Genomic DNA, 21,386 nt, shown 5'->3' with positions numbered 1-21,386 from the left:
CCCCAGGACCCACGTTAGCCAGATGCACAAGGGGGCGCACGCGTCTGGAGTTCGTTTGCAGTGGCTGGAGGCCCTGGTGTGTCCATTCTCTCTCTCTCTCTCTCTCTGTTGCTCTCAAATAAATAAAAGATAAATGAAAAAAATCTTTAAAAAAAGACATAGTTGGCACTTTTCCAGAGAGGACATGGCACATTGTATTGCAAAGGCCATGGAGAGGAACACTGGAAACATTTGAGGGACAACCCCTGGGTAGGTAACTTTTCTGGGGGTGGCAGTGACAATGCCTTGAAGCTGCTACCTTCAGCTCATTTTATGAATGAACTCATCGCTTCCCACGGTCAAGTCCTTGGTGAGGGTTGGGCGGAGCTCACAGCCAGCTCTCTGATCCCTTGACCACACTTCCTCCTCTAGACCCGGCGGGAAGGGTACAGAGTGGGGGCGCAGCTACGGGACAGACCGGTGCCTCAGACCAAGCCTGGCACAGAAGAAGGGACCAGAAGATGACCCGAGGGGTGTGTAGGAAGGGACCATTTCCACCTTCCCCGAGTCGCTGCCAGATCCCTCGCTAGAGAAATGCCTTCCAGACCCACTGACAAGAGTATGGGCCTTTCACTTGCCTGCAAAACCAAAGCACCCAGGTTCGATTCCCCGGGACCCATGTAACCCAGATGCACAACGTGGCACATGTGTCTGGAGTTCATTTGCAATGGCTGGGTGCCCTGGCATGCCATCCTCTCTCTCTCTCTCTCTCTTCTCTCCCTGTTTCTTTCCCCCTCTGTCAAATAAATCAATAAATTTTAAAAAATTTTTAAAAAGAGTTGTGTCTTTGTGCCAGGCCAACTTGGGTTAGAAATACTCTATCTTTTACAAGGCATGTAAGCTTGGACAAGTTTCCTAAGCTTACTCTAACTCACTATTTTCATCGGAAAAGCAGGGTTTGTCTACAATTCTCTCATGAGACTGCTGGGGTACTTAAAACTATGCACAAGGGAGCATTTGGCACTTAGCTTGGCCTGCAGGACATTCACTGAATATTTCCTGCCCTTGTCACATGGAAGATGTGCATAGAAACTGCTTGGTACCATGGTTTATTGTCTATAAGTATGGAAGCTGTCAATAAAAATAATAACAACAACAACAAAAAAGAAATGGCTTGGAGCAGGTACAGTTTGCTGTGAGAGAGAGATTTTTATTCCCTTTTACAGTGGCAGGAAGACCAAGGGTGTTCTTGTAAGGAGTAAAAAAAAAAAACAACAGTTGTATCCATAAAGAGAGGGCAGAAATAAGAGAAAAGGAAGAAGGTGGGAGGGGGGGCGGGGGAGAAAGAAAGAGAGGTAGAGCCATCATTGCCATGGAGAACTGGAAAGACGGCTCAGTGGTTAAAGGTGCTTGCTTGCCGGCCTGGGTTCAATTCCCAAGCCACCCATGAAAGCCAAATGCAAAAACTGCCCCAAATATCTCACATCTGTTTGCAGCAGCAGCAGGATGCTCTAGTGTGTCCCCCTTCACAATACACAGACTCGCATACATCACACACAAATAAATAATAATAGGAAGCCGGGCGTGGTGGCGCACACCTTTAATCCCAGCGCTCGGGAGGCAGGAGTAGGGGGATCGCCATGAGTTCGAGGCCACCCTGAGACTACAGAGTGAATTCCAGGACAGCCTGAGCTAGAGTGAGACCCTACCTTGAAAAACCAAAAATAAATAAATAAATAAATAAAATAAAAATAATAAAATAAATAGATACATAAACAAATGACTTCCATAGAGGTGGGAGAAGTAGAAAAAGTCTAAGTAAAGGGAGACTGCTTTATCTGTGTGAGAAAGAACAGAGAAAGAGGATGGGCAGCAAAGGCTGGAGGGCATGCGTCACAGGACCTTTGTCCGGGTAAAGTTAGTTTGCCAAGAATGCAATGGGAGACCGGAAGGCTACAGAGGCTGCAAGACATCTTCAGGGAGACGGGTGGCTGCAAAGCACTCGGGAATGGCACACCACAGACCTCGGCAAGGCTGTCCGACCCAACTTTTCCAGGACTCTGGATATTAGCAAAGGCTTGCGAACTTCTGTGCATTCGCTTAGGAACAAACAACCACACTAACCCTCATCCCCAAACCCAGCTGACTCTTGCTTGGTGAAGACTCATGAGCCTCTTGTGTTTTCACTTCCATCTGCCTCATTCCAGCTCTGCAAACCAGCAGTAACTACAGAGCCTGTGCAAACCAGCTGTCTGGAAGAGGCGCCCGAGTTTCCGAAACATCCATCCCCAAGAGGGTGGCAGTTCTGTCCACAGCTCCACCTGCATGGCTGTCTTGCTTGACCTGACTCAGAGCTTGGTCTGCGTGAACAGCCTTAACTTCAGGGTGTTGGGAAACAAAAATCATTGACCATTGTTTAACATCGTAGCTTCTCGGGCAGTAACACTGGCTGGGGCTGATAGGAATCCAGTGGGCTGGCTCAGTGGATCGTAGTGAGATGACTATGGATGGATATAACTGAAAAAACAGAAAGTAACAGGGCTAGGGGAGGCTATGGGGAAATGGTCACTGTTGGCGGACCGTGGTGACACCACTGTGGAAAACAGCTTGCCAGTTCCTCGAAATTAGGAACACAGTGGCTCAATCACTCCTCCTACGGGTACATACCATCATGACTGAAAATAGGCATTTAAAAAGGCATGGACACAAGGTCCACAGCCACCATCTTCATAACAGCTAAAAAGCAGAAACAACCCAAATGCTCATTGACTGGTGAGTGGATAAAACAAACCAATCTATCCATACAATGGGATATTACTCAGCTATTATGGAAAATATAGTGTGACACATGCCAAGGATGGATCTTGAAAACGTTCTGCTAAGCAAAAGAAGCCATCAAACAGGGCATGATGGCACACACCTTTAATCCTAGCACTTAGGAGGCAGAGGTAGGAGGATCACTGTGAGTTCGAGGCCACCTTGAGACTATACAGTGAATTCCAGGTCAGCCTGGGCTAGAGTGAGACCCTTCCTCGAACCTCCGCCCCCCCCCCCCAAAAGCCACCACCAAAGACCACATACTGCGTAACTGCACTCATGACTCATGTAGCAATGCAGAATAGGTGAACCCATAGAGACAGGAAGTAGGCTAGCAGTTATCAGGGGCTGTGGGGATGGGACAAGAGGTCGTGTCTGATAACAGGTAGGATTGAGGAGCAATGTTAGAAATTGAAATAGCAGTGATGGCCAGACAACTGTGACTATGTTAATATCAGTGAAATAAACTTAAGAGTGGCTTTTATGTTCTATCAATTATGTCTTAATAAAGCTGTCACATAAAACAAGATAAGGAGTCAATATGACATAAATTACTAAAAAATTTCTTCATGCACAAAAATTGCTTTATATGAGATTTAGATAAATTCATGGGAGACAAAGCTATAGGAGGAAATAGGGTTTCTGGGCACCTTATTCCACTGCTGGCAGCCTCTGCCCCCTGCCCAGACATGGAGCTTGGCCTGGCTGATGGCTCTTGGGCCCGTGGACCATGCCCACAGGCACTCCACATCCAAATGGAATGCAGAGCATTCCCTGTAAAGGAATTTCCCAGCATAGTGAAATCTCAGTTAAAAAGGGAGACAAGAACCGGAGAGATGGCTTAGCAGTTAAGGCACTTGCCTGCGAAGCCTAAGGACTCAGGTTCAGTTCCCCAGAAACCACGTAAACCAGATGCACATGGTGGCGCAAGCATCTGGAGTTCGTTTGCAGTGGCTGAAAGCCCTGGTTCCATTCTCTCTCTCTCAAATAAATAAGAATTTAAAAATTAAAAAAGTGAGACAGGGGCTGGAGAGATGGCTTAGTGGTTAAGTGCTTGCCTGTGAAGCCTAAGACCCCAGTTCGAGGCTTGACTCCCCAGGACCCACATAAGCCAGATGCACAAGGTGGCGCATGCGTCTGGAGTTCATTTGCACTGGCTGGAAGCCCTGGTGCACCCATTCTCTCTCTCTCTTATCATTCTCAAATAAATAAATAAAAATAAGCAAAAAAAATTTTTTTAAGTGAGACAAGAGTATATAATAAGATACCCTCTGACTTTCTCATGGATCCCAGATTCCTTTCCAGGAGTGTTTTAGGCACTTTTTTAGCATCTTTTTGCACATACACATGGATTTTTTTTCCCTGTTACACAGTAATCTATGACACATGCAGCTTTCACTTTGCTCTTTGTGCTTACTAGTGTATCTTGGATGTGTTTCATCCTAAGAACAAATCGAGGTGACACTGTGTGGATGTGGTGGTTTGAATTAGGTGTCCCTCACAAACTCGTGTGCTCCGAATGCTAGGTCCCCAGCTGATGGCAATTTGGGAGGTGGAGCCTTGCTGGACGAGGTGTGTTGCTGGGGGTGGGCCTTGATGGTTTACTAACTCTAGCTTTCCAGTGTTAGTGAGTTCACTCTTCTATTGCTCTTTGCCACGTGCTGTGGCAGGAAGGTGATATCCAGCCTCTGCTCATGCCATCTTTTCTTTTCTTTTTTTTTTTTTAATTAATTATTTATTTATTTGAGAGCGACAGACACAGAGAGAAAGACAGATAGAGGGAGAGAGAGAGAATGGGCGTGCCAGGGCTTCCAGCCTCTGCAAACGAACTCCAGACGCGTGCGCCCCCTTGTGCATCTGGCTAACGTGGGACCTGGGGAACTGAGCCTCGAACCGTGGTCCTTAGGCTTCACAGGCAAGCGCTTAACCGCTAAGCCATCTCTCCAGCCCCCATCTTTTCCCTGCTGTCATCCCCTTGAGACCATAAGCCACAATGAACACCTTCCCTCCCATCATCTGCTTTTGAGCATGTGTTTTGTCCCAGCAGTGAGAAGGTAACTACAACAGTGGATGGCCCACTAAGTTATTTCTTTTTAAAAAAATTTTTTGTTTTATTTTTATTTATTTATTTGAGAGTGACAGACAGAGAAAGAGGCAGATAGAGAGAGAGAGAGAGAGAGAGAGAATGGGCACGCCAGGGCCTCCAGCCACTGCAAACGAACACCAGATGCATGTACCCTCTTGTACATCTGGCTAACGTGGGTCCTGGGGAATCGAGCCTCGAACCTGGGTCCTTAGGCTTCATAGGCAAGCACTTAGCTGGTAAGCCATCTCTCCAGCCCTCACTAAGTTATTTCTTGAGAAACATTTCAAACATACACGAAAGTAGAGAAAGCAATGTAGTGGATCCTTATGTAGTGATCTCTCAATTTTTTAATTTATTTATAAGTACCAATATTATTCCACTGATACCTTTGCTTATGATTCTAAATGTGACATTTCTAAGGCAATATCAGAAACCACATTATTTTATTCAGTTTGCTATTTATAAAATAGATTAAGTTACAAAAAAATAACCATGGGCTGGAGAGATGGCTTAGCATTTAAGGTGCTTGATTGCAAAGCCTAAGGACCCATGTTCAATTCTCCAGATCCCATGTAAGCCAGATGCACAAGGTGATGCAAACATACAATGTCACACATGCCCACGAGATGGCGCAAGTGTCTGAAATTGGATTGCAGTGGCTGGAGTCCCTGGTTTGTCAATTCTCTCTCTCTGTCTCTTGCTCACACTCTCTCACATTAAAAAAAAAAAAATGGCCAGTTGGGTTTGCCTCAAAAAAAAAAACAAAAAACAAAAAAACAAAAAAACAAAAAAAAAACCCATGCCAAGCTATACCACTCCTTGGAATATACACTAAGGACTCTGCTCATTACTATAGAGATACTTGCTCATCCATGTTTATTGCAATGCTACTCACAATAGCTAGGAAATGAAACCAGCCTAGATGCCCTTCAACTGATGAATAGATAATGAAGACATAGTACATTTACACATTGTAGTTCTATTCAGTTGTAAAGAAAAACAAAATTAGGAAATTTTTAGGGAAATGGATGGATCCAGAAAGGATTATACTAAGTAACGTACCCAGTCCCAGAAAGTCAAATGCCATATGTCCTCTCTCCTATGTAGGTCCTAGCTTCAAATGTTTAGATTTGGATGTGAGTTGGGGTAAAAGTCAGTAGCAGAGACCAAGGAGCTAGAAAGGGGCTGTGAGGGAGGGAAGAAAGGGAAGGGGTTAAGGGAAAAATATAGTTGATATGTAAGTAGAAGGGAAGAATACTGGGAAAGAAATGGTCTAAGGTGAGGGGATGGAAGTGAAGAGGGGTTTGGAAGAGGGTGAATCAAATTTTAAGATTTACAAATAAGCTATGTGGAAATCCACTTCTTTGCTAAATAACAGTATATATGTTTAAAAAGAGAGTTTGGGCAGAAGTACCCCATAGAGGTAGATAGTGTTGCGCCTAGAAACCATAGAAAAATTTCAGTGCCAGGGTGGGAGATCTTCCCGCAGGTTATTGATCAGGGAGGGCCCTGATGTTCCTAAAACATTATAGGCTATTGCCCAATGAAACTAGCTAGTAAGACCCTACTGCTGAAGACTTCAAATGCTTGGAATGCAGGTCACTGAGAAATTAAGCTGGAGCTGAGCTGGAAACCTTGTCCCTGTTGACTGGCTGTCAGGATGCTGGAAAGATCTATGCAGCCTGCTGTGGGAGAAAAGCCATCATCGGTGTTACCTAGCAGTGTGGACCCTTCAGTTTTTACAGCTGGCCAGCCAGGTTAAATGTACCAACTGGTGCAATGGTGGTATATTTGTTATGGGGGATACCAACTGCTCTCTGGTTTGACTTGAGGCCTGCTCCATGGGAAGGAATTCCTGCCTGGTACTGAAAACCTAATGAAAAACCTATAGCTTGGGAGGTCATAAGCCCTAGGTGGAAACTACTACTGTTGTCTGACTAAATAAATACATTATTCACACCACACTACTCTCTGAATACTTAAGTTTATGCTCATATATTAATGCTTCTCTCACTTTTGGTTAGAGAAGCTTTTCTTTTTTAAGTATATTTATTTATTTGAGAGAGAGAAAGATGGACAAAGGGAGAGAGAGAATGGGTGCACCAGGGCCTCCAGCCACTGCAAAAGAACTCCAGATGCATGCGCCCCCTTGGGCATCTGGCTTACGTGGGTCCTGGGGAATCAAACCAGGACCCTTTGGCTTTGCAGGCAAATGCCTTAACCACTAAGCCATCTCTCCAGCCCAAGCTTCTCTTTTCAGATGGCAGTGACCACTGGGGTGCCTCAAAACTCATCAAGGTGCTGAGAAGAATGGGGAGTCTGATAGAAATATGACATTTGTCTCACACTCTCCAAGGCTCAGGGACCATTGCAGAAGAGGTAACAGACACGTAAGAGCCAATGGAAGGGGAGGGGTGCTTATACTGTCTCCTGGACACAAAATGGCCTTGCTACTAAGGACCTCACAGTGGCTAATGCTACCTACATATAAGACATGCATAGCAGGAGAGAAAAATGATGACATCAGAATAGAAGACAGACTGGTTGGAAAGAAGAAAGGATTTGGGCTGGAGAGATAGCTTAGCGATTAAGCGCTTGCCTGTGAAGCCTAAGGACCCTGGTTCGAGGCTCGATTCCCCAGGACCCACGTTAGCCAGATGCACAAGGGGGCGCATGCGTTTGGAGTTCGTTTGCAGTGGCTGGAGGCCCTGACACACCCATTCTCTCCCTCTCTCTCTCTGCCTCTTTCTCTCTCTGTCTGTTGCTCTCAAATAAATAAATAAAATAAACAAAAAAAAGAAGAAGAAAGGATTTCATGGAGGAGGGACTTGGGAAGGGGAAAGGGAGAGTGGTAAGAGGGGTTATGATCATAGTATGTTTTCTATATTCATGGAAGTTCGCAATAGAAAGTTATATATAGGTCACCATAAAACAAGACAGCTTCTTAGACATAGCCCCCACTAGGATCATGCAAGCAACCCTAACTGAACTCAGTGGGTCACAAGAAGTAGATATAAAGGTAGAAGAAGTGCTAGTGGGAAAAACAAAGGGCTTAATAGGATTGGAAGGGGACAAGAGAAGATAATGGGAATGAATATGACCAAAACACATTATATACATGTGTAAAATCATTAATAAATGATAAATAAAATTTAAAAAGCCCACAAGACAGCTATCACACCTTAACTAGCTCTAATTCCTACATGTGTCAAACACCTTGGCAATGTCCATCTTCTGCTATTCTCATAAAATTATTTCAGTCAGTCAGCATCTGTACAAGGTTCATAAGCCATAAGTGCCAATGTTTATTATGAATCTTTTAGTTTAAATTTCCTATACCTTGTCCCTCACTTCTCTTGCCATTTCTTTGCTTGTGTATGGTTGAAGTAACTTGACACAGTATGGCACAGCCTGCAGCTGCGTGATTCTATCCCTTGTGGTATTGTTTAGTAGGTTTCTTGATGGTATGACATGGGCCCAGGGTTGACAATATACATTTAAATAAGGGAAAATGTTATAGAAGGAAATAGATACAAGAACATCGCTTTCCCTTCCCTTCTCTTCTTTCCCGTTCCCTCCCTCCCTCTCTCCCTCCTTCTTTCCTTCCTTCCTTCCTTCCTTCCTTCCTTCCTTCCTTCCTTCCTCCCTCCCTCCCTCCCTCCCTCCCTCTCCTTCCTTCCTTCCTTCCTTCCTTCCTTCCTTCCTTCCTTCCTTCCTCCTGCCTTCCTCTCTCTTTCACTCTTTTCCTCTTCTTCCCCTCTCCTTGTGCTGGGATCAAACCCAGGGACTCATGCATAATTGGCGAATACTCCAACACTACCCAACCCTATTTATCACAGTTTGCTAAAATAGTGAAAAATGGAAATGAATACACCATTGTACAATAGAAGGGAATGTCTAAATCACACACCTCCACTCTCAAAATATGCTATGGCCACTAAAAATCGTGTTCTCAAGGAACATTAAATAATGTAAAAATATCTTTATGTTAGATGAGTGAATTAGGACAAAAGCAGGATACAAGTAGCACAATGCTGATTTTGATTAAAAAAATTAAATATTTATTTTGGAGTCACAAGATTATATATGGTTTAAATGCCACACTATGAACATACTTTGCTTTTATAAACAGATATTATAATAACCATAAAAGACATGACATCCCCCTACCATCTCACATTTCTCTAAGCCTGTATATTTAGAGAATGCTTGCTTCTCTGTGGTTACAGTTGACTCATGGGTAATTCTTGGACAGCTAAGGAACCTCAAAAATGTGACTATCAGCTGACTTGGGAGTGGCCAGGACTTATCTTGGAATGATTCTGCAGTGAATTCCTGATTAAGAATCACTGGTGGGGCTTACAGAGATGGCTTAGCGGTTAAACTCTTGCCCGTGAAGCCTAAGGACCCTGATTTGAGGCTTGATTCCCCAGGACTCACGTTAGCCAGATACATAAAGTGGCGCATGCATCTGGAGTTTTGTTTGCAGTGGCTGGAGGCCCTGGCACGCCCATTCTCTCTCTCCCTCTCCCTTTCTCTCTCTGTCTGTTGCTCTCAAATAAATAAAACAAACAAACAAACAAATCACTGGTGGCTGGAGATGTGGCTTAGCAGTTAAGGCGCTTGCCTGCGAAGCCTAAGAATCCATGTTCGACTCTCCAGATCCCACGTAAACCAGACTCGCAAGGTTATGCACACAGATGGCACACACATCTGTGTCGGTAGCCATAGAGCAAAAGCCTCTCCATTTTGCCTGGGCATGTTTGTAAGTTGACTCATTATTCAGAAAGCTGGTCCATCCAGCTTTCTGTTAGGTACTTCTGGAATGTTGGTGAGCAGACTGCTTATAGAATCTTATCTTTTGCAAAAGGCCAGTTTATGGTCAGGCTGTGAAGCCTGGTGCAGTCAGGATGTTAAGCCATTGAGGCAAGATTAGATAAACACCTGATTACATCCCCTCTAGGTTTCCTGACAATCCCAAGGCCCTAAATCACGTCAGCCAGCTTATTCACCCCCCCCCCCACTTCCCCTGTGTAACCACTGTGTAAAAAATAAAGATTCAGAGACCTTGATCAGAATATAGACTTGGTCTCCTTCTTTGTGTCTCTTGTCTCTCTTCCAGGTTAATTTCCCCTCGGATCCCTGTTCAAGAGCCCGCTGGCCGGAGCACATCTGGGGTTCAACTACAGTGGCTGGAGGCCCTGGCACGCCAATTCTCTCTCCCTCCTTCTCTCTCACTCATAATAATAACAAAAAAGAATTACTGGACGGAGGCAATGACTTTAGCTAGGACCTATGGGTGAGGATAAGTGTCGCAGACCTAGGGTGTGGGCTTCGGAAGGTGAACGCCTGTAGCATGTGAAGTGCCTTGTAAAGTCCACCCCCACACCCCGAGAATCAGGGTGACCTGGAGCGATGCACTCACTTGCTACCAGGAGAGCCCAGCTGCAGGATGCTTGGCCTTGGCTGTTGGATGCTGTGCAGCTGTATCTGCCTCCGTCTCTTTCCCGGGCTTTCAGAAGGCAGAGGCAATGGGATCTGCCATCTTCATGAATCTCAATGACACCTTCTTGTTTCTTCACAGGGACACCTTCCCGAAACCAGGACACTTCAGGCTTGGGTATCCCTGAAACTATAGTATCATGTCAGGATCATGTGCCCCTCTCCCCAAAACGCAGAGACCCTGACCCAGAAAATAAAGCTAATGGCTAGGTAGCGGTTGCTTTTCCTCTTCCAAGCCTGTCCCTTCTCCCTGAATCCCATACTCAAGGAGTCAACATCGGTCACCTTGAGGGAGGGCATGGGAACAAAAGCAGGGGCAATGGGCTAATTCTCCAGGACAAGGTGGACAGAGGGGACCTGCATTGTTTAGTGATGATGACGATGCTGAGGGGAGAGTTAGGGTGTGGGGCTGATGTTCTATTTGACGAGGAGGAATGGGCCACTGTTCGGTGTTTCTCTAGAACAATTTCCTAGACTGAATCCTTCCTCAAGGGGAGACCCCGGGCCTAGTCCCAGGAGGTGAATAGCTACAGGAGATGCATGCTTGTGTTGAAGGGTGTGCCCTACCAACGGGCTACATGTTGGGAGCCAGTGACTTTAATCAGTTCTGCTTACCCTCACATCTGAACTTGACCAGCTGATCTTCAGTGACTTCTTGGCTCCGGGGTTTGCTCTCAAACTTGGGGAATGCAGTTGACTCCCTCTGGCTCTCCGTGGCGATTTTCTTGGGAACGGACTTACTTGCAACTGGGCTTCCCAGGTTATGCTGTGGGGTTGGCTGTGGGGCAGCTGGCCTCTTCCTCTCTTCCTCAGGGGCTCTCACTTCTGCCTGGACCCTCGTGGTCTGCAGGGTGATGGTGCTGGAAGTCTTCTGCAGGGTGGGGGTCTGCAGGACCTTCCGGGGAGGGTCCCCACCTGGCTGCAGTCTGGGCTCCTGAGGGAGCTGTGGTTGGCTGTTTGTGGCTGGTGCTGGGCAATTGCCTGGCTGAGAGCTTGGGTAGTTCTTACTTTCAGCCGCAGTCTCTGGGCCCTTAGAGATTCCATTGGTTACCTCCCTCCTGATGTCTGGACTGAGGGCCTTGGTTCCGCTCCCACAGGACCTGTGTGGTAGCAGGGATCGGGAAGGGGAGGGATAGAGTAGTCACCTGGTCACTTGCAAACATTACTTGTCACAGAACAGATCGCAAGGATGACAAAGCCCACAGATGAGGGGTAAGAGCAAAATATTTATCTGCAGTTCATCTAACATCCCAAGACAGAACGCCACAGCCACCCTTGACCCTCCCCTGCCCTGTGCTTCTACCCAGAGCCCTGTGTGTCTATGCCTCTCTTGCCCTTAGGATTCCCAAGTTCACACCAACCATCTGCTTCCCTTGCCCACAAAGCCCCTGTCTAATCCAATTCCGCACAGCAGCTGCAGTCAGTCTTCTAGAGACATAAATCGAATCACATCACTTGAAGCTCAGGGATTTTCCAACAGCTTTCCACTCTATTAAGAATAAAACCAAGCCTCACAAGACAGCCCTGGACTCCAGCTGCCTCTCATTCTACGAAAGACACCGTCCCGGGCTGAAGAGATGGCTTAGCAGTTAAGCGCTTGCCTGTGAAGCCTAAGGACCCCGGTTCGAGGCTCGGTTCCCCAGGTCCCAGATGCACAAGGGGGCGCACACGTCTGGAGTTCGTTTGCAGAGGCTGGAAGCCCTGGCGCACCCATTCTCTCTCTCTCCCTCTAGCTGTCTTTCTCTCTGTGTCTGTCGCTCTCAAATAAATAAATAAAAAAATTATAAAAAAAAAGACACCACCCCATGGCTGACAGGCCACAGCTATTGGGGGCTCTTGGGCTCCACTGCCTGCCTCTGGAGGCTTTTACACACACTGTCCCTCTGTTTCAAATACATTCTCTCTGCACGTCTGCTCATATACCTCATTGGTCTGAGGTCAAATATGCAGTTTTCAGAAAGGGTGCTCCCGACTGTATGGTATAAGTTTGTGTCTCTCAGTCATTCTTGTGCACAGAGGGATCACTGTTCTTTTTGTTTTTTTTGAGAGAGAGAGAGAAAGAGAAAGAGAATGGGCGCCCCAGGGCCTTCAGCCACTGCGAGCGAAACCCAGACGCATGCGCCCCCTTGTGTGCATGTGTGACATTGCATGCTTGCGTCACTACACAACTAGCTTATGTGGGACCTGGAGATTCAAACGTGAGTTCTTAGGCTTTGCAAGCACCTTAACCACTAAGCCATCTCTCTAGCCCAAGATCACAGGTTTGACTACATAAAGCCTTACTCTACAATAGCTCTTCAACTCACCCTTTATACTGACCATCTACTCTGTGCCCCACACCAAGAAAGGATGGATGGATGGATGGATGGATGGATGGGTGGGTGGATGAGTAGATTCAGGCCTGGGATACTTCTATAGCTATCCTTGGCATTGAGAAAATACCGAGAGGATGCTGAGAAAGTGGTGTCAAGAGTGTTGGAGGGTTTCCACATTGATGGCAACTTTAATGGAGCCAGATGGCAAGTTACCACAGGAACAAAGCACCCCAAATAAAATGCACACCCCTCCAAATAGCCACTTCTCCCTTCCTATAAAATGGCTTGAAAATTCAAGGTATTTCTGGCTGATAGCTATCTCCTTTGTGTTTTTTTGGAGGGGTTGTTAGAGGTAGGGTTTCACTCTAGCTCAGGCTGACCTAGAATTCACTATGTATTCTCAGGGTGGCCTTGAACTCACAGTGATCCTCCTACCTTTGCCTCCCTAGTGCTGGGATTAAAGGTGTGCACCACCAAGCCTGGCTTTCCTTTGCAGTTTTTTAAGATGGAAAACACAACAATAATGAAGAAAAGACATACCTAGTGGTATTGTTCAATCCTAGAAAAGAGACAAAAAAAAAATAGTAGATTATTTTATATGCCAACCAAATAAAATGATAAGACAATATCCTTTTCCTTTGTTACAGAGGTTTTGTGTCCCTCATATGTTCTTGTCACCCTGCTTCAGTGCTCCCAGCCTCCTTGGGGCTGGACCACTGGTTAGGCTGAGATTTTCCCCATCTCTGGAAAGCTGCTCAGTCTGTTTATTTTAATGATAGAGGAGAGAGAGAGAGAACTGGTGCGCAAGGGTCTCCAGTCACTGTAATTGAACTCCTGACATATGTGCCACCTTGTGCACATGTGCGAGCTTGCACACGCATCACTTGTGCTTCTGGCTTATGTGGGATCTGGGGAGTCGAACAAGGGTACTTAGGCTTCGCAGGCAAGTGCCTTAACCGCAAAGCCATCTCTCCAGCCCATGGCCTCCGGTTTTTTTTTCACAGCCATTAAGGCCCCGAGGGAACGGTCTTTGTTCGCCTTCACTGAACGGAAGGAACAAAACAAAACAAAACAAAACAAACCCATCACTAAAAGACCTTTACGCTTTCACTTACTGGTGGTCCTCAAAAACAGCCCCCCTTGAGCTGGAGAGATGGCTTAGCGGTTAAGCGCTTGCCTGTGAAGCCCAAGGACCCCGGTTCGAGGCTCAATTCCCCAGGACCCACGTTAGCCAGATGCACAAGTGGAGGCACTCGTCTGGAGTTCATTTGCAGTGGCTGGAGGCCCTGGTGTGCCCATTCTTTCTCTGTCTCTCTATCTGCCTCTTTCTCTCTCTCTGTCTGTTGCTCTCAAATAAATTAATAAAATTAACAAAAAAAAATTAAAGAAAAAACAGACCCCCTTGAGAAACACATGCTTTCAAAACATAGAAAGAAAGTACCATTTCATTCCATTCTTCCCCCAAAAGCATATAACACAATTTTTTCCTATCATGTCCATTGTTTTCATTCAGTTTTATCATGAAAAATTACAAAATACACAATCGTATAGCAGGATATTACAAACCATGAAAAGCCATCAGTAAGACAGGCAGGGTGACTGAGTCCCCCGAAAGTAAAAAAGCAAGAATGTCTTTGGGCCTACTTGCATTTTCCACTTTGCTAGAGATCAGAGAAGAATCTGGCTTCTTTTTGTCTCTTATCTGCTTTCCCATAAACAACCTGAGCCCCTCTCTGGGAGGGAGCTCCCCTTCCTAGAATTTTAATTCTGATCCTGACATTGGTTGGTTAAGCTTGGTGTCATGGCTGGCCCCTTCTTGAGCTAGCCCCTGGTCCAGACCAATCATCCCTCCTTCTGGCTCACCAGAGCCTGAAGGTGTAACCCACCACAATAAGGCTATAAATAGACCCTTACCAGGGGCCAAGCTCTCTCTTGGCTTCCTGTTTGTGTCTCCTGAACTTCTAGGTCCCGAGACCGCATAGGCTCCTTACCCCCTCCTGCCCCCACATGACAGATGCTCTCTGCACTTTTTTCTCTAAATCCCTTTTCATGTTTCTTCTAAGTCCATCACATGGGCCCTCAGACCATGTGAGTACATCAATCTCCCTTCCCTTGATTTTATATTTCCCTTGTAAATGTGACAATTTAATAATTATCCATCCCAGTCTGGTTTGCCAATTCTTTGGTTAAATAGCAGACATGAACTCAGGATTTGGGGTTCAAGGACTCTTTCCAGAACCCTGTCACCACCCCATTACACAAGTCTTATATGTCACTATGGTCTTGTTTGCTTATCTGTTTTTTGTTTGTTTGTTTGTTTGTTTTTCGAGGTAGGGTCTCACTCTAGCCCAGGCTGACCTGGAATTCACTATGTAGTCTCAGGGTGGCCTCGAACTCACAGTGATCCTCTTACCTCTGCCTCCTGAGTGCTGGGATTAAAGGCATACGCCATCACACCCGACTTGTCTTTTTTTAATTTTTATTTTTTGGTTTTTCGAGGTAGGGTCTCACTCTAGCCCAGGCTGACCTGGAATTCACTATGGAATCTCAGGGTGGCCTCGAACTCACAGTGATCCTCCTACCTCTGCCTCCCAAGTGCTGGGATTAAAGGCGTGTGCCACCATGCCCGGCTCCAACTTGTCTTTTTTGTTTTTATTTTATTTTATTTTTTATTTTAGAGAGAGAGTGCATGAGAGAGATAGAGAGAGAGAGTTGGCGTGCCAGGGCCTTAGCCATTGAAATTGAACTTCAGTCGCTTGTGCCACCTAGTGGGCATGTGTGACCTTGCACTTGCTTCATCTTTGTGTGTCTGGCTAAAGTGGGATCTGGACAGAAATTAAACATGGGTCCTTAGGCTTTGCAGGCAAGCGCCTTAACCACTAAGCCATCTCTCCAGCCTATCACTTGTCTGTTTTTGAGTACTTTAAAACAAACCCAGGCAGTGTATAGTTTTGTCATTAGGTACATTAGGAGGGAGTTGTTCTTAAATTCGAGGCTATGCTAAGTGAAGGGAGAGAGGTTAAAACCTTGCTCCAGATGCTTGACACAGTTCCTGACCCACAGTGGGTGGCCAAGTCACATTCTCTGACCACGATTTGGATTTCTTGTTTTCATTGTGTCCAGTGGAAGAGAAAATGACAGTCTGAGCTGGTGTGGTGGCGCACGCCTTTAATCCCAGCACTCGGGAGGCAGAGGTAGGAGGATCGCCGTGAGTTCGAGGCCACCCTGAGACCACACAGTGAATTCCAGGTCAGCCTGGACCACAGTGAGACCCAACCTCGAAACACCAAAAAGAAAATGAAGTCAGTGTCTCCTGTACAGGAACATGCTGGGACTCTTTCACAGAACACGCTGCAGTTAAATAAGCTTATATGTACACATACGGCTGGGTTGCAATGCAAAATATTCGTCTCTGTGGATTGTGAAAATACTTAGGCCAAAGATGAGTGAATGAATGGGGCAAAGAGGCACAGTTCCAGAAAAAGAGAGATGTAAAAGGGAACAACAACAACAAAAAAATCACAGAGGGCTGGGCGTGGTGGTGCAATCCTTTAATCCCAGCATTTGGGAGGCAGAGATAGGAGGAGTGTCGTGAGTTCAAGGCCACCCTGAGACTACACAGTGAATTCCAGGTCAAGCCTGGGCCAGAGTGGAGACCCTATCTCGGAAAAAAAAAAAAAAAATCACAGAGGGAAAGGGGAAGAGAGGAAGAGGAAGGAGTGAAGATTATTTCCCCTTGGGACTTATTTTTATTATTTGTTTATTTATTTATTTGAGAGACAGAAAGAGAAAGACAGTGAGACAGAATGGGCATACCAGGGCCTCCAGGCACTGCAAATGAACTCCAGATGCATGCACCCCTTTGTGCACTTGGCTTATGTGGGTACTGGGGAATTGAACCTGGGTCCTTTGGCTTTGCAGGCAAGTGCTTTAACTGCTAAGCCATCCCTGCAGCCCCCTTCTGGATCCAAGCTCATGTCTATGAAGAATGAAATCTGTGAGCACTGGACGTCTTGTCCCCAAAAGGATCTCCAGTTTGTGCCCCATGTGCATGCTCTGCTTAGACTGGAGTAGGCAAGAGAACGGCAGGAAAGACATGTGTTGAGAGAGATCTCGAAAGAACTGACAGGGGACCCAGGACTGAAGCAAGCAAAAGGCTTAGCAAGAAGGGATATTGGGGCTGGAGAGATGGCTTAGTGGCTAAGCGCTTGCCTGTGAAGCCTAAGGACCCCGGTTCGAGGCTCGGTTCCCCAGGCCCCACGTTAGCCAGATGCACAAGGGGGCACGCACGTCTGGAGTTCGTTTGCAGAGGCTGGAAGCCCTGGCGCGCCCATTCTCTCTCTCTCTCCCTCTATCTGTCTTTCTCTCTGTGTCTGTCGCTCTCAAATAAATAAATAAAACAATAAAAAATAAAAAAAAAAAGAAGGGATATTGACCTGTTCAGTCTGGTGAGGAGGAACCTGGCTAGAAAGAATCAAGAGGGCATCTGGGTTGAAGATTACAGTGGGGGATGATTTCAGGCAAGGGCGAGGCAAAATATTAGCAACATCTCTCTTCCACTAGGCAATTACAAATACCCTAGCCCCGGCATAGGGATCAAATGAAGGGGCCCGCCAGTTCACAGCACCTTCCTGTGGGCCTGGTTCTGGATGCCTGGTTACGTTAAGTGCCATGTTGCATGCACATGCAGAAACGTAAGGCGCAGTGTTTTCTAGAAGCGTCCCTCTGCACCAGCCCCCCCCCATACCTGGTATGGAGAGCTCAGCTGACATGGAGGTCTTTCCTGACCCGTTCACCGCCAGGCACGTGTACACGCCCACGTCTTCCCGGGTGACCTCATGGATTTCCAGGACCTGCATCCCGTTCTTCTCTGACATAGACACACGGGCACTTGGCTGCAACGGGGCATTTCCCTGTGGGTGGCAATAGAGGAATTTGGCCCCAGAAGTCTGTGATCCTTTTGGCACAGTTATATTGTCTCCTACCAGTCCTGTGGGGCAGACATCAGGGCCTGGGCTTACAACCCTCTCCTCTGGGCTGTAGACACACACACACACACACACACACACACACACACACACACAGACACACACAGACATGTGATCATCCGAGCACCTTGCATTGAAGCCTATGCTCATTCTGTGCTTAAGGAAGATGCGTGGAAACTCTCAAAAGAGCAAGGGCTCCCTTGGAGGAAGGGGATAAAGAAGAGTCTACTATATTCCTCACTTCAGTTTCTCCTTGCCTTCCCATTTGTTTGACTCTTTTCTATGGGCTACTTCAGAAGAAATAGGAAGTAGGTCAAAGGTGTCCGATCACTCATCTTTTTTTTAAAAAAAAATTATGTGCATTTTTATTTATTTATTTGAGAGTGACAGACAGAGAAAGAGGCAGATATATATAGAGAGAGAATGGGCGCGCCAGGGCTTCCAGCCACTGCAAATGAACTCCAGACGAGTGCGCCCTCTTGTGCATCTGGCTAACGTGGCTCCTGGGGAATCGAGCCTCGAACCGGGGTCCTTAGGCTTCACAGGCAAGCGCTTAACCGCTAAGCCATCTCTCCAGCCCCTATCACTCATCTTTAATCAAGAGTTTCTTCTCTAAAAACCTATCCTAACTGGCCTCACGTTGTCCCCACATTTCTTGCTGCCCTATGCCACTTCTACCCTAGGTGACTGCCCCAACTCCCTGACAACCATTTCCTCTGCCCACCTTCAGTTTGCCAAGCTCTGTTACTGTTCATAAAAGCATTTCCGCCGGGTGTGGTGGCGCACGCCTTTAATCCCAGCACTCGGGAGGCTGAGGTAGGAGGATCGCCATGAGTTCGAGGCCACCCTGAGACTCCATAGTGAATTCCAGGTCAGCCTGGGCTAGAGTGAGACCCTACCTCGAAAAACCAAAAAAAAAAAAAAGCATTTCCGTGTGGAGTACCCCAACAGCATCTTGAGGTCGTTGATATTGTTTCTACCTCACAAATAAAGAAGCAGGGTTCCAAGAGATTAGACCCAGCCAGTAGCATCTGCTTTACAAGCCAGGGAGCTGTGACCTAAAACCCAGCACCCAGGCTTCAGACTTGAGGTGCTTGGCTGTGTCTTGGCTCAGATGCTCTCGGCCATTCTGTGAGTGTGAGGACAGGGGCACCATGATCTGAGAGCCTGAAGGAGAAGGTGAGAATATCTGGGCTGACTCAAGCATCATTGTGAAGCATGCTGAGAACCCTGGGGAACCACCTAAGATTCAAACAGAAGGCAGACTCCACCAGTCCTGGGGTTTTGCCCCAACCCTCAGTTCTCTGGGTAACACAGAGGAAGAGTAGAGAGTAGACAAAACCTCACTTTGCTGGGTGTGGTGGCGCACACCTTTAATCCCAGCACTTGGGAAGCAGAGGTAGGAGGATCGCCATGAGTTCCAGGCCACCTTTAGACTACATAGTGAATTCCAGGTCAGTCTGGGCTAGAGTGAGACCCTACCTTGAAAAACCAAAAACCAACCAACCAACCAAACAAACAAACAAACAAAAAAGACCCTCACCTTGAGCCAGGTGACTTGTGGCGGGGGGCGGCCAGTGATCTTGCAGGAGAACCGACCCATCTGTCCGTCCTTGACCACTGCTCGACCCAGCTTCGTGGCAAACTTAGGTGGGCATTCGCCCCAAATGCTTGGACGAGTCTCTACTGCTGGAGAGGAAAATCTGTCCCTGGGAAGCAATCAGCAGAGAATCTGGCCTTAGATCAGGCAGTGATGGATGCCGGACCTTCCACTCCCGCCCAAGCGACTTAAGCTGTGATCAGAACCTTTAAAGGTCACGTTGTGACCTCTCTGCTTCAGATGCTTTCCTGTGTCTCCTCTAGCAAACTTGGTGGCCCCCGAAATCTATTTCCTCTACCTTCTAGGCATGCAAGTACACTCTATACTGATCTCTCTTCTACTTGAGTTCTACCTAACTCCAGTCCAATAGCTTGGGTTTTGGCCAGCAGACCATGAGCATGAGTGCTTATAAGCAGCTTTCAGAGCTGACTTATGGAAACTTCTGGTAAGATTCCCCGCTCTTTCTTGCTCCATTTGCTGGCTGCGTAGAGAGGTTCTGAGGGATGGAACTACAGAACAGAGGAGGCCTGGGTTCCTGGAAGAGAACGGGGGAGGTTCTCATGGGTTCCCGAACATTGCATTGACCCTGTCGTCACTGAGAAATAAGCTTTCCTAGGTGGTGCCAGAGACTCGAACTCTTTTGTGACAGCTATTGTGACTTGCCTCCTCTAAGCTTGCTCCTTAAAATCTTTTACCTAGTGCCAGCCGGGCGTGGTGACGCACGTCTTTAATCCCAACACTCGGGAGGCAGAGGTACAAAAGGATCGCCATGAGTTCGAGGCCAGCCTGAGACTACATAGTGAATTCCTGGTCAGCCTGGGCTACAGTGAGACCCTAGCTAGAAAAACCAAAATTAAAAAAAATATTTTTTTTTTTCACTTAGTGCTTTGCTTGTCAAAAGTCCCCAAAGACTGTAGCAATACCTCCTGCTTTCTTAGCACTTAGCTGCTGGGCCAAAGGGGCTACCCACAGAGGCCACTGGGGGTGTCAGGAAAATCATCACATTCCACTAAGCTCCCATGCTTCACAGCCATTCTAGCCTAGGAGAGCGAGCCTGGTCGAGTCGGCAGGCAAAGCCAGCGCACCTTTTATTCTGGCCTGAACATTCCAGAACTTACCCCAGGGTTTTGGAAGTGGGCTGACCAGGCTTCTTCATGAAACTTCCTGCCAGAATGTAACAGAGAGTTAGGGTCAGGTTTCAGCCACCAACAGTGGAGTCAGGCAGTTTCAACAACAGTCACACGAGAAGCCGTGACAACGACAGTAACAGTCAACCTGATGATCTGTGCCGCACTCACGAGAAAGTCAGGTGAGGCACTTTGCGTAGATAATCACATGAATGTCTTGAAGTAATTTCATGAGGCTGATGTTACACAATTATTCTGTCTTTTTAAAAAAAAATTATTTATTTGAGAGCGACAGACAGAGAAACAGGCAGAGAGAGAGAGAGAGAGAGAGAGAGAGAGAGAGAGAGAGAGAAAATGGACATGCCAGGGTCTCCAGCCACTGCAAACAAACTCCAGACACGTGCGCCACCTTGTGCATCTGGCTAATGTGGTCCTGGGGAACCAGGGTGCTTCAAAGGCAAGTGCTTAACTGCTAAGCCATATCTCCAGCCCCCTTTTTTTCTTTTTCTTTTTTTTATTAACATTTTCCATGATTATAAAAAAATATCCCATGGTAATTCCCTCCCTCCCCACCCCCCACACTTTTCCCTTTGAAATTCCATTCTCCATCATATTACCTCCCCATCACAATCATTTGTACTTACATATATACAATATCAACCTATTAAGTACCCTCCTCCCTTCCTTTCTCTTCCCTTTATGTCTCCTTTTTAACTTACTGGCCTCTGCTACCAAATATTTTCCTTCTCACGCAGAAGCCCAACCATCTGTAGCTAGGATCCACATATGAGAGAGAACATGTGGCGCTTCTTTATTTTTTAGATGGGCGAGAGAAATGAAATTCAGAGAAGTTAAGTGATCCGTGTAAGGTCACAGAGCAAGAACAGTGCAGGAATTCCCCTGCTCTGCCAAACACTAGCACACACAGCTCCTGTGTTACACCAGCCATTCCACGGTTGTGATCGCTTGTGC

At 46.7% G+C, this 21,386-nt stretch overlaps 1 protein-coding gene across 1 annotated transcript in view; it reads right to left on the bottom strand.

The window, feature by feature from the left end:
* Mylk (myosin light chain kinase) overlaps positions 1–21,386 on the bottom strand; it is a 350,277-nt gene that overhangs the window by 154,254 nt on the left and 174,637 nt on the right. The window contains exons 4-9 of the mRNA XM_045146900.1: positions 20,406–20,451; positions 19,231–19,396; positions 17,447–17,612; positions 13,240–13,258; positions 11,000–11,484; positions 10,308–10,514 (exon numbers count right to left, since the gene is read on the bottom strand). Coding sequence (XP_045002835.1) covers positions 10,308–10,514; positions 11,000–11,484; positions 13,240–13,258; positions 17,447–17,612; positions 19,231–19,396; positions 20,406–20,451 — 1,089 coding nt within the window. The remainder of the gene's footprint in view (positions 1–10,307; positions 10,515–10,999; positions 11,485–13,239; positions 13,259–17,446; positions 17,613–19,230; positions 19,397–20,405; positions 20,452–21,386) is intronic.

Source organism: Jaculus jaculus, chromosome 4, assembly GCF_020740685.1.
Source record: "Jaculus jaculus isolate mJacJac1 chromosome 4, mJacJac1.mat.Y.cur, whole genome shotgun sequence".
Classification (NCBI taxonomy): Eukaryota; Metazoa; Chordata; class Mammalia; order Rodentia; family Dipodidae; genus Jaculus; species Jaculus jaculus.
The sequence above is the reverse complement of the archived record's forward strand: the minus strand, read 5'-3'. Positions and strand labels throughout refer to the sequence as shown.